Consider the following 13,325-nt stretch of genomic DNA (forward strand, 5'->3'; position numbering starts at 1 on the left):
GTTTTATTATTACAATATGTTCTTACAACTTACTCTAAAATTGAAATTGAAAGAATAACTATCTTAAATGTTTCTCAGAAACTGAATGTTGCTAGACTGGTTCAGTTAAACCCATTCCAGTCAAAGACTACTTTGCTGCTTTACAGAACACCCCATATTAGAAAAGATACTTTTAAAACTCATAAAGAAAAAAACTTCACAAATAATATTTCCAATAACATTTTTATATCATTTGTTCAGAACATTCTGAATGATAAGGAGTTAAAAGTAAAAGAAGTAAAAAAAAAAAATCACTACTGAAGACAGAAAATCTTACTCTACTGTATTGAAATGAAAATAGCTACTTGAAGTTTTCCTAAAATAATGTCTGTCAGTGATCCTGAGATAATTTTTAGAACCATTAATTAACACCTTTAAACATTTAAGGTGATTATTCAATACCAAATAGTGAAGTTCAAGTATCATAACATGCGTAAGGAATACTTAAATTAAAATATCCAGAATCTTATAGTCATCTAATTATTTGGCCAAGTGATTAAGCAATTTACCTGCTACCCCCACCACCACCACTGTGATTGTCCATGCCATATGACTGGTTTAGGTAGGAGTCCATGGATCTTTGACCCCCATAGGATCCATGGCCATAGTCACGGTCCATCCCTATAAAGAGTTTAAAAAGAAAAAAATTAAATGATGCTCACCTTTACTGGCACCCAAAAGAAGAATTTTTAGATAAATATCCTTGAATGTCAGACCTCCATAAGATCCGGGGCCATAATCACGATCCATTCCTGAAACAGAGTCAATAACAAAAGGTCAGTAAGATATACCATTCTCTTTGGGAATCTTTGCATAAAACATGAGATACTCATATCAGTTATCTGAGATAATAATTCATCAATAACATTTAAGCTAAACTCACACTAGACATGGACGGAAAAAACTCACAGAATAATCTACTGAAAAATCAGATTTGCTAAGAAAACGTAATTTTTCAAAAAAAAATTATCAACTAAAAAGTTCTACGTTAGAATTATTTTCAATTTAGCCAATATTTACTTGACTAGGGTACTCCTTTAAGGTTCTGTATTAGGAATGATACAGTATGTAATCAATAACAAATAATTCCTACTCTCAAGAAAAGTCAGCATTTAATAATGTCAAAAAGAAAAATTTTTGTTTTAAGTATAGTTTTTGCAAATAACTGTCCTCAAAATGTCTAAAAACCCAGAAGCAGCCACATTTTCAACTAGCCTAATTTCAATTTGTTCATATATTAACTGAAATAGACATTTTTAAAAAGTAAAATCACGGAGTAGGGGGCTAATCTGTGGTTCTACGCCTGTAAATAATAACAACTCAACAAACATTTAAATCCTCAAATACTCTGAATAAAGGGAATGAATGTGAACTCTAGCAATTCAAAACACTAAAAAAAATTCTAATACATTAAGGGTACTGAGTATATTTTATTACACTGCAATTCCACCTATATCCCAACCTCTTACATGAAAAATACAACAAGAGGTAATAAAATGAATTTACTACGATTTTAAAAATGAAAAAATTTTAGAATCATTGAGAATGTGTCCTATAAAGTCCTTTAAAATCCTTTATTACCACCCTCCCCAAATTTTATGCACTAATAAATACAATAGTACACATAGAGCAAATACCTTAATTTGTATTTTTTTAAACACTAAATTTTATTTACAATCACTTCAATATTGCTGGTCCTAACAACAACAATAATGACAACAGCAACAACTTCACAAAGATACCACGCAGAATCTTGCAACTTTAAAGCTGGAAGCAATCTTATTTTATAGATTTAAGGATAAAATTCAATCTTATTTTATAGATTAGGGAGCTAAAATTGAAACAGATGAAATGATTTTCCCAAAGTTCAGTAAGTATCCACCCCTCCAGCTTTATGCTGTTGCTTTTACGTGAAACACTCTCCTCTAAAACCCCAAATATCTGCTTCTTGAAATCTCATCTTTTAAAGTCCATTTCAAATACTAACCCTTTTCAAGAACACTTCTAGTGATACTGTCTCAGTTGATCATCATCTCTTTCTTCTAACTATCTACAAGTCTGTAGCTCTTATATGATGCTTATGATACTCTGCCTTATATTCTGAGACTTGTGGCCTCATCTTAAACGTACACTAGTCTTGTGGTCAGAGTCTGATTTTTATTAATTCTCTTATACCCCAGAGCCACAGTTCTCAAGGAATAGTTGTTCACCACTGGGAGTTGCCAGGGCCCTTTCAGGGATCCACAAGATCAAACAATTTTCATAAATAATACTACAACATTATATGCCTTTTTCACAGGGTACTGGTAGGTAAAACTGCGAGTGCCACAGCACAAATCAAGGCAGTGGCACCGAACTGTACTAGCAGCCAATGCAGTCCTCAACACGGCACACTTGCGGTAAAAAATAATAAAAGAGAACTGCCATCTCCACTTACAAAAGTCCTTGATGAAGCAGTCAGAATTATCAGTTTTATTAAATCGTCACCTTTGAGTACACTTTCTCTCTGATATTCTCTAGTAAAACAAAAAGTACACAGAAAGAAAGCAATTTTGCTGCATACCAAAGTAGCACAGTTTTCTCCAGGAAAAGCCATTGTGCAAGTGCTTGGTTAACTGAATTAGCCACTTTTACAAGGAAGACTATTTTTCCTAGAAGGACAGACCAACATTCAAAAACTAAGGTTGTCCGACTTGAGCATTTGGCAGACATTTTCTCAAAAATGAACAAAGTAAAACTGTCAGTTCAAGGAAAACAAGTAACAGTACGTGCTGCCAATAATAAAATTTGATCTTTCAAGTGAAATTTAGAACTTTATAAAACTTGTACGTACCAATATGCATAACAGAGCACAAAAAGTTTATCAATATGCAGAAAGTACTAATGAGCTCTTTTACACTGTTTTTTTTTTCATACTAAGACTTCCTATGAGGTACGTAATTTACATTTACAACATATCTCAATTTCAACTGTCTACATTGCAAGTGCTCTATGCGGGTAATGGACCATATTAGACAACACAGTTCTAGACTAATAGAATAGCCAATTATTTGTCTTTAAAGTTGGTAACTTATGCTCATACCATCACAGATAGAGGGCAATTTTGAAATTAAAATAAAAATTTCAAACTTAAAAGCCTTCTTCTAAGCCTCATATTAAAAATAATCTTAAGGGGCAGCTCAGGTGGCTCAGTAGGTTAAGCATCCAATTCTTGGTTTCACCGCCGGTCATGATCTCAAGATCATGAGACTGAGCCCCACCTTGCGCTCTGCACTCAGCACAGAGTCTGCTTGGGATTCTCTCTCCCTACCCTCTGCCCCTCCCACTGTTCACTTGCTCTCTCTCTAAACGAATAAATAAATAAAATCTTTTTAAAATATAAATAATTATAATCTTAAGAGTTAGGTTCAGTTAGGTACACAAAGTAAAAAGTCTTGCATTTTGTTATTTCTGCCAATTTCAATTTTGAACTCACAGAGGCTGTATTTGGATATTAAATCCTTTTGTTTTTTATTCTGTGTTTTTATTTCACTACAGAGTCATAAATTACTAATATTTCTTGAACACCCACCTTTTGCCAGGCATTGTGGAGTACACAAAAATTAAGAGAGCCACCTTTACATGGCAATGACTTTGGCTTATTGTTCATAGTACTGCTATTATTCAGTTAATTAAAAAGGAAAGAAGGAAAAGTCTTTATACTGTATGTAATCAGTGTGATTATAGGGATATAGATTCTATAAGATGACTGCTTATATAGGAACAATATTCTTCCAGGTTACCAAATGAACTTAAAAATCACTTTAAAAATAAAACTGTAAAAATATAACATTATACCCTTACTATTAATATTAAATGAAACTAATTCACTCAAAAATAAAACTGACCTAATGTTTTAAATCAAATCTATTGTTTCAATCACTCTATCATACAAATAAGCTCAACAAATATTAAAACTTAGTTACAATTAAATCACAAGGAATGAGCTGAGGAGTATAATAGGAAAAAACAACTGAATTAGGATCAAAATAATTAATGAGGTGTGTGACACTAAGTCTTGAATGGGACCACTTTTCACCATATCCACACTTCCAGCATCCTGCTACAGGCCACCAGCATCTCTCACTTACATTACTTCAACAGCCTCCTAACTGGTTTTCCTGCTTCCACTTTTGCTCCCTTTGTTTATTCTGAAGAAAATAGCCAAAATAATTCTGTTAAAGTTTAGGTTTAAATCATGTTCAATGCTTAGTAACTTCCAATGGCTTCCCATCTTACTCAAAGTAAAAGCCAAAGCCTTAAATAATTTGTAAGGCCCTATACAGTGGCTCTGAACCAAGGACAATTTTGCCCTCCAGGGGACATTTGACAATGTCTGAAAGCACTTTTGGTTGTCAAAACCGAAGGGCAGGTGCTGCTCACAGCTAGTGCAAAGGCGAAGGATGCAGCTAACCAGTCTAAAATGCACAAGACATCCCCCGCAACAGAGAATTATCTAGTCCAAAATGTCAATACTGCTGAAGTTGAGAAATCCTGCCCTATATAATTCACCCCATCACTTCTTAACTTCATCATCTACTATTCCCCCTTATCACTCCAGGTATACCAGGCCCCTTGCTGTCCCTAGAACACAGTAAGTATACACCCATTTTGGCATCTGCTGCTGCCTCTGCCTGGAATGCTCTTCCTCTGTATCTGTACCTCTCAATCCCTCCACTCTTTCAGGTCTTTATTTCCTATTCTCTCTCTTAGATATAAACAAATTATCTTTGATTTTCAATGCCTCTGGCTACAACTCTTACCACTCTAACCTTGTCTTAAGACTGTTCAGGGGCGCCTGGGTGGCTTAGTCGTTGGGCATCTGCCTTCGGCTCAGGTCATGATCCCCGGGGTCCTGGGATGGAGCCCTACCCACATCAGGCTCCCTGCTCAGCGGGGGATCTGCTTCTCCCTCTCCCACTCCCCCTGCTTGTGTTCCTGCTCTCGCTATCTCTCTCGGTCAAGTAAGTAAATAAAATATTTAAAAAGAAAAAAAAAAGACTGTTCAGCAAAAATCATCTGCTCTAGTCGAAACATTCTTCTTAAGTCTAGGAGAACCTGAGTGGCTCAGTTAGTTAAGCGTCCAGGTCTTGATCTCAGGATCATGAGTTCAAGCCCTGTGTTGGGCTCCATGCTGGGCATGGAGCCTATTTACAAAGAAAAAAAAAAACCCCAAAACAAAACAAAAAACAAAAAACCATTCTTCATGAGTCTCTCTGAACCACAATGTACTCAACCCTATCTTTATTCCTGCTTTCCCTCTATCTGGAATGCTCTCCCTCTTTTGTCTGCTATTTATATAAGAAGTTATTATGAAGCAGGAAGGAAACATGGAAACACTGGAAATACAACTTCCTTCCAAGAAGTGGTATGAAGGGAGTTTGGAACTTGACAGGTTTTCCAGTACCTTTTAATTCATCTCAGTCACCGAAAAATACAACGCTAACAATGAATTGTATTGATGGCTTCATTTGGTAACTACACATCTTTTATATTCTAAAGCCTACAGCATTCTTCCTCTAGATAGGCCCATAGCTTGCATCCTCACCTCCTCAAATGTCACCTCCTTAATAAGTCCTGCCCCCAACAAACACACACATACTAACACCACCACCCCTTCCCTCTGTCGTTTTTCTCCTAAGCAATTATTACCATCTAACATACAATATATGTTACTTCTTTATCTTGTTTACTTTCCATTTCATCCCACTAGATTGTACGCTCCCCCCAAGGGCAAGAATATGGGCTGCTATATTGCCAGCTCCTAGAATAGTATCTGATATACAGCATTCACTCAGGAAATATTTGTTAAATGAAGTCAAATTATATCTCTGAAATTAAGCTCCTCATGTATAAAATATAGATAACCTATACCTCAAAATAATGTCAAATAATGATCTTTAACCAGCAGTGCATTCCAAAATCATTCAGAGTACTTTTTCATAACATGCACAACTAGGGACCACTTGTCTAAAATTAAGATTCAAGAGGACTAGAGTATGACCTGAACAGATATACTTTGAAAAAGCTCTCCAGGGAAATCTAACAATCACAATGTTGGAACTTACATTAAGAGAAAAAAATGAAAGTCATAACATTAGTAAAACATTAATCTAAAAAAATATATGCATCCCCACGTTCACTACAGCTTTATTTACAATAATTAAGATATGGAAACAACCTAAGTGCCCACTGAAGAATGAATAGATAAAGAAGATGGGGTATAGATATACAATGGGATAGGACTCAGCCATAAAAAGGAATGGAATCTTACCATTTGCAACAACACTGATGGACCCTGAGGGCATTATGCTAAGTGAAATAAGTTACAAAGAAAAACAAATACTGTATGGTTTCACATGTATATGGAATCTAAACAAACCAAAAAAAAAAAAAAAAAAAAAACCACACAAGCTTATTGATACAGAGAACAGATTGGTGGTTACTAGAGGAGAGGGTAGAGGTGGGCAAAGGGAATCAAGAGGTACAAATATTCAGTTATAAAAAAATAAGTCATGGGGATATAATGTATAGCATGATGACTGTACATTAAGAAAACAAACTTCTGGCCTGGTATGATTCTGCATTTCAAAGTCCTACATTTAGACATGAAATCCAACTCTCTGGTAAACACTACTAGAAACTGAAGCCTTCTATCATTCCAAATGTCTCTCTTTGGTGAAAGTTTTAGTCCTACTCATTCCAGTTTAAAATCTTGGACCCATTTTTATTCATCCTTCTCAATTTTCTACTCACTACTAGTCAGCTTGCAAGTTCTGCTAATTTTCTCTAGAAACTTCTTAATATTTTAAAAATTATTATTGTCAAGTGCCTGGGTGGCTCAGTCCGTTAAGCATCTGCCTTTGGCTCAGGTCACTGTGCTGGGGTCCTGGGATCTAGCCCCAAGTCAGGCTCCCTGCTCAGTGGGCAGTCTGCTCCTCCCTCTCCTTCTGCCCCTCTCCCCCACTAGTGGTCTCTCTCTTACTTGCTCTCTCTCTCAAGTAAATGAATAAAATCTTTAAAAAAAAATTAATTTTGTCATCTCCCAAGTTCAGGGTCTTTAAGTCCTAACACCTAAATTTATGAAATGGTTTCTTAGCTAATTTTCCAGTTTTCTTTTTTTTTTTAAGATTTTATTTTTTTTTGAAAAAAATTTTTTTACTTTATTGTTATGTTAATCATCATACATACATCATTAGTTTTTAATGTAGTGTTCCATGATTCATTGTTTGTGCATAACACCCAGTGCTCCATGCAGAACGTGCCCTCTTTAATACCCATCACCAGGCTAACCCATCCTCCCACCCCCCTCCCCTCTAGAACCCTCAGTTTGTTTTTCAGAGTCCATCTTCTCTCATGGTTCGTCTCCCCCTCCGATTTCCCCCCTTCATTCTTCCCCTCCTACTTAAAGATTTTATTTTTAAGTAATCTCTACACCAAACGTGGGGCTTGAACCTACAACCCCAAGAGCAAGAGTCGCATGCTCTACCAATTGACTGAGCCAGCCAGGCACTCCTAACTTTCCAGTTTTCAATCTACCTAAGTGTGGATACAAATCAAACTTCCTTTGCTAATTTTATTATGTCACTCGGTATTCTTGGCACCTGGGTGGCTCAGTGGGTTAAGCATCTGCCTTCAACTTGGGTCCTGATCTCCAGGTCCTGGGATGGAGCCCGGCACCCACTGGGTTCCCAGCTCAGAGGGCAGTGTGCTTCTCTCTCTCCTTTTAACTCTCACCCTCAACTTGTGCTCTCTTTCTCTCAAATGAATAAATAAATTCTTAAAAAAAAACTGCATTCTTCAGGGAGGCCTGGCCAGCTCAGTCGGTAGAGCGTGCAACTCTTGATCTCAGGGTTGTAGGTTCCAGCCCCAGGGTGGGTGTAGAGATTACTTAAAAATAAAAGCTTAAAAAACAACAACAAAAAAAAACAACTATATTCTTCAGCATTCAATATATACTGACCACTTCTTATATCTTGAGCCTTTTTAGCCCATATCAAGTACAGTTTCTCTAAACTCTTAGAGATGATACAAAGAAATTAACTGGATAGTAATTATTCTCATAAAATGGCACAGCTTTACTTAGTAGTACATTTGCTTCAGTTTTATTTTATGAATGTATTATATTCTGTTCCATTTCTCGGGCAATCAGGATATTTACTTCCACTCTGGGGTCCTTTTTTTAACCTCACTGAATTGTTCCACATTCTTTTTTATGTTATCATCCTGCCTGGCAGAGTCTTAACTTTAATAACTATCAAAACAACATCCAATTGTATTCTGCATACCTCCTATGATTTTATCTAGCTCTGTAGTCACAACTCTAACGTCACACTTAAGTCAATAAATAATCAGGCTTTTTCATGTGCTCCTCTAGACAGCTCTTTATATACTAACACATTTCGACACATTAAAGCAAATGACCTCAAAAACAAGGTCAAAATGAATTACATTAGAAGGAATATAAAATCAAGCCAATAATCCACTTAATCTACATTATTCAATACCAAAGCTTCTCATTCAGCAAAAATAACTCAGCTAGTTTCTTGTAACTCATCACTCAGAATGTAGTCAAGGCCTTTTGGAATAAATTAAAGGAATCATAATTCAAATAAAACAAAGAGTCAAACTAATCTGAATAGCCCTAACTTTTCTGATCACAAATTCCCTAATTCAAATACTATACACAGTATGACAACATTAACACGGAGCAGTGATACATCAAGAGACAACACAATGACTGAAACAAGGTAGAACTGGCTTTTTACATTGTTACTTTATGTGCATGTAGAGAAAAACTGAAATGCATTCCCTTAACATATTTAAGAACAAACGAAAGAGGATACTCACCATTAAAGCCCTGATAAGTATTTCTGCAAGCAGAGTGTGTGTAATCTATGAAGACACATTTAACAGAAAGAAATTAGTACAATATTAGCAAAAATCTGAAATTACATACTCATCTATTCAAATGAAACACAATTTTTAAAAATGCCATTAACTCACTTATCTGCAAAATTGGGGTATAAATAATTACAAATATTTCATATGGGAAAACACAGATCTCTTCCTCTTCACTATCTCCCCAAGAGGCAGGTTTATCATCCAAATTATGATAATGTAAAAATTAGCTTATAACACCTGATCTATAATTGCCAAACGAGGAATCCAGTACTGATTTATACAGGGTAACAAAGGGAAAGCAGACAGATTAAATTATGTATCAAATATTGCAAAAAGGGCCATCTGAGAATTGATTCTATGTAACATGTAATTTTTTCAAAGTTAATATAGTTCTTTTACCTATTTGCCCTCTAAGGTTTTCAAGATTTTATTGGAGAATGCATATGCACATATGCATCTGTATGCCTGTGCTATATCTATCCAGGAAATGGCATCACCAAAAATCATATTGGCAATTTCCGTCAAAACTGACTTGGCAATCGTTAGATCCTTTAATTAATTTTACTAATAAATACTAAAAGAAAGGTCACTCGGATACAACAGAATCCAGCTATACTACATAGGATTAGATTCAGACATATTGTCAAGTCAAATTCCACTCCCAAATACAGCAGTATAGGCTAAGAGGAAGCAAGAGAGAGGGGGAGTATTTTCTCACTGACACTGTTTATAATTTTATTACTGACCCTGTTTGGAATTGTAGGCACATGGTGACAATAAAAGCAAACATACTAAGTTTTATTATTGTTTTTCAAGTCTCTACAGAAAATGGATTCTCCTGCGGGGGCGGGGGGCGGGGGCAGAGACACCACTCCCATTGTTCCCTCCCCCCTAGGGAGCTCCCGCTGTACCATGGGTGTTGATACCGTCATCAAACTTTGGCATGAAAATACAATAATATATTTTTTTAAGTTTCATTCCTAGCCTTGGCACTTCAAATATTCGTAGTTTAAAAGGTATCTGTATCAAAACGAGTCAAAGTCCAACCAAAACAAACAAAAACATCAGTGTGCTGGTCTTAAGAGCTGAACTCCCTATTTCAAAGTAATTTAAAAGGATCCACAAAAGGGTTATTCTAGTACCCTTTCACATACTTAGATTTGGCAGCTTTAATTCTTTGTGGCATGAAATCAAATCAAAGATCAAAAGATCGTCTAGTCAGACTCACACGCTGGGCTCACACTACATGCAATGTTAAAGAAAACCAGGTTTGGGTTGGGTTTCGGACTTACAACTAGTTAGTGAATCTGTTTTATTAGAAACGTCTGGCTACTCAGGATTAAGTCCAGTTTAACCACTCAAACCCTTCTCCACCTCTCCCTAATGCTGTCATTACCGACGCATTTTATCTTGACACCAATTCCTATAAAAGTTAGGCAAGATTTGAAGACAAGGTGAAGACGAAATTAATTTTATTTTGTGAGCCCGTGAAAATGGTTTAAAGAACTAGTGTGAGAGTCAACTGAAAGGTACTGCTGAAATACAGTTTATTTAAACGGTAAGTCCAACTCAAGCGGCTGTGCACAGACCTGAATTTGAAGGGCATGTGATGCTGTGCCAGAATTCTGACTAACTTAAGTCCCATCCATACACAATCCAGAGGGAAAATGCTTTAGTTCACAGAAGTATTTCAAATTAGGGATTAACGACCAGGTCCTTTGGGTGGATAAACATCCTGGTTTGCTAGCCGGTAATATCTTCGTTTCCATTCTGTACAGAGATCTACCCATACTTGTCACTTACAGACGCCCTTTAAACTCAGCTTAAACTAACACAAGAAACATCCACTGGGAACGAGCCTCTGAAAATTGGTCTGGTAGGAAGCAGCCTGGCAGAGGATTTACTAAGCGGACGAGCTGGGTCGCCGCCCTGTGGGGCGAATGCGAGACGAGGCAGGGGAGGCCCCACTCGCCCCTCTGCCCGACCCCGGGGAGTGGGAGGCGTCGGGGCAATTTCCACGCACGGCGGCCGGGGCGAGTCCGGGGCTCGCGGCCGGGGCCCGAGTCCGGAGGCCGTGGTGCTCTGGGCGCGCCCTTCCCCGCACCGAGGCCGGCACGGAACTCCCAGGGCCCCGGCGGCAGCGGGCGCCGGACGGGCGCGACAGGGCGCCGCGGCTGCCCACACAGGCCGATTCCGGGCACTGGGCCCGCGGCGGGCGGGCGGCCTCCGGGCCCGCAGAACAAAGCCCACACGGCCATCTTGAGACCGTAAACAGACCCCCGGGGCGGCCACCCTGCCTCCCGCCCGCCGCGGCGACCAGCCAAGGGCTCTGCTTACCGTCCTCGAAGTCCATGGCGGAGGTTCGGGGCTCACGGGCTCGGCGGCGCTGGGCTGAGCTGTGGCCGGCGGCGAACACCCGGGACCCGCGGTTCCACACCACCAGTCCGCGCGACCGAAAGCGGCGCTACCGGCCCGGCAGCCGCAGGCCACAGTGAGGCTGAGGGGCGGGGCCGGCCGGCGCTGCCAGCCGGCGCAGCGCGGCCTGCGATTGGTTGGCGCCGGCTGGTGGGCGGGCCCTCGGGTGGGGGCGGGAAGCAGGTCCGCTGTCACGCTCCGGGGTGCTGACCCTCTTGGAGCCGCAGAGGAGGAAGGAAGGTGGAAAAAGGAGCGCCAAAGACTGACTAGGGTCACGGGAAAGCGAACTGGGTGTTCGGGAAATTCTGGCTGAGGCCCGCCATGTTTGATCCTGGCAAGAGCGAAAGGATCGGGTTGGAATACCTTCCTCCTGCCCAAACTAATAAACCACGTGCCGACCTTTTGCTTTTTATTGGCTGGTGACGATTGTACAGAAAATGTTAAAAGTATTTATGGACTGTTTTGCTGTGGAGGCGCAGAAGTCCCGGACGATTTTTACAACTGTGTGAGCCGAGGAGAACAGATTGCTGAATAGGAAATAATTATGGGAATGATCCAAGACAAGCTATTACCAATTTCTGAATTTTAAGGTGCAAAATAAAGGGGCTGTAAAAGTTCAAAGACAGAGAAGATTTGTGGCAGAAGTCGTCCAGAACTTGAAGAACGACCATACGCAAACCCCCACACATATTGGTATTGTAGTCTTGCCACTTGGGAAGTAGTGTTGGGGAAGTGGGCAGAATTATTCACCCCACAAGGCAATATGGAAAAAGACAATTGTTCGTTCTGACCCTGCAGCAGCTTAACTCCAGGTTGTTATTATTATTATTATTATTATTATTATTATTATTATTATCATTATTATTTTAGTAGAGCAAATAGTGTCAACAATGAGTTCATCACGGGATAGGAAACCATGAATCAAAACCATTTTCTCTTCTCTGGGGTCTGCTCAGTTGCTGGAACCAAGTTCCAAGACGGCAGCCTGTGGAGATAGGACTAGAGGAAAAATTCACGGATACAACATATGTATTACTGCAGCCCCAAACCTTGACAGCGCATTGTTTCTTCCTCATCGCTTTCCCTCTCCACCCCTATTGATTCACCCAGTTCTCCACTCTTGTTTTCTTCTTTTTTTTCCCCCTCCTATACATGTTTTCTATTCACCTGAGCTGAACATGTTGAAAACTGAACTCATTTCCCTCCTCAAACCTGCTCATCCTTATTCTTTCATCTCTTTTAGTGGTGTCATGAGCAACCACCCACTAATCCTAGCCGGAAGCCTGCACGATTCATCTAGTCAAGACACAGGCTTCTCCTCCCTCCCCCGTCCACACTGAAGTCTTTCATCGGCTTATTACCTCTTAAAACGTCTGAAACTTGTTCCCTTTTCTCCATTCCCACTGCACTACCTGTGCTACCTGCACTACTCTCATTCTCTCTCTCCCACACTATTGCTGTAGCTTCCTAAATAATTTCTCTGCCCTTTGACCTTGACCTTCTCAGGCTTCTCAGGGCTGCAGTGTTCTAAACACGAATCTGAACATGTCATCACGGGTCTCTATTATGGATTAGGTCAGGGCAAAGCTCCGTAACCTAGAGCATGTGCAGCAGGATCTGGCCACTGCCTAACCTGCCATCTTCCTCCACTTCTCCCTCCTCTCCCATGCTCTCTCCCTTTTGGTGAGCAATTTTAAGTCCCCAAACATCCCTACGCTTCATCATGCCACTAAACTTTTACTTACGCTGTTCTGTCTGCTTCTTAAACCACCCAGTGAATCCTACTCATTCTCAAAACATAGCTCAGGATTTACTTCCTTAAGAAACACTCCCACATCCCATCCCCGCACCCTAGGCCAGGACTTCTCAAATATTAATGTGCATATGATTCACCTAGCAATCTCATTAAAGCCCAGATTCACATTCAG

The 13,325-nt window shown here is 39.5% G+C and overlaps 1 protein-coding gene across 7 annotated transcripts in view; it reads right to left on the minus strand.

Annotated features, from left to right (window-relative positions):
* The window catches only part of ZNF326 (zinc finger protein 326), a 36,466-nt gene extending 25,004 nt beyond the window's left edge, over positions 1 to 11,462 (minus strand). For 3 of the 7 annotated variants that reach the window (XM_035018079.1, XM_035018074.1, XM_035018075.1), the window contains exons 1-4: positions 11,320 to 11,462; positions 8,929 to 8,973; positions 756 to 791; positions 549 to 660 (exon numbers count right to left, since the gene is read on the minus strand). Coding sequence is in view for 2 of the 7 variants with exons in the window: in XM_035018074.1 (XP_034873965.1) it covers positions 549 to 660; positions 756 to 791; positions 8,929 to 8,973; positions 11,320 to 11,335 (209 nt within the window). In the remaining 5 variants the exon portion in view is untranslated. Of the gene's footprint in view, positions 1 to 548; positions 661 to 701; positions 792 to 8,928; positions 8,974 to 11,319 lie in introns of those variants that run through there. The other 4 variants (XM_035018077.1, XM_035018078.1, XM_035018076.1 and 1 more) reach the window with 2 other exon arrangements.
* Positions 11,463 to 13,325: the final 1,863 nt, after the last annotated feature.

This window comes from Mirounga leonina, unplaced genomic scaffold (genome assembly GCF_011800145.1).
Source record: "Mirounga leonina isolate KUSES-001 unplaced genomic scaffold, KU_Mleo_1.0 Mir_173, whole genome shotgun sequence".
NCBI classification, from domain to species: Eukaryota; Metazoa; Chordata; class Mammalia; order Carnivora; family Phocidae; genus Mirounga; species Mirounga leonina.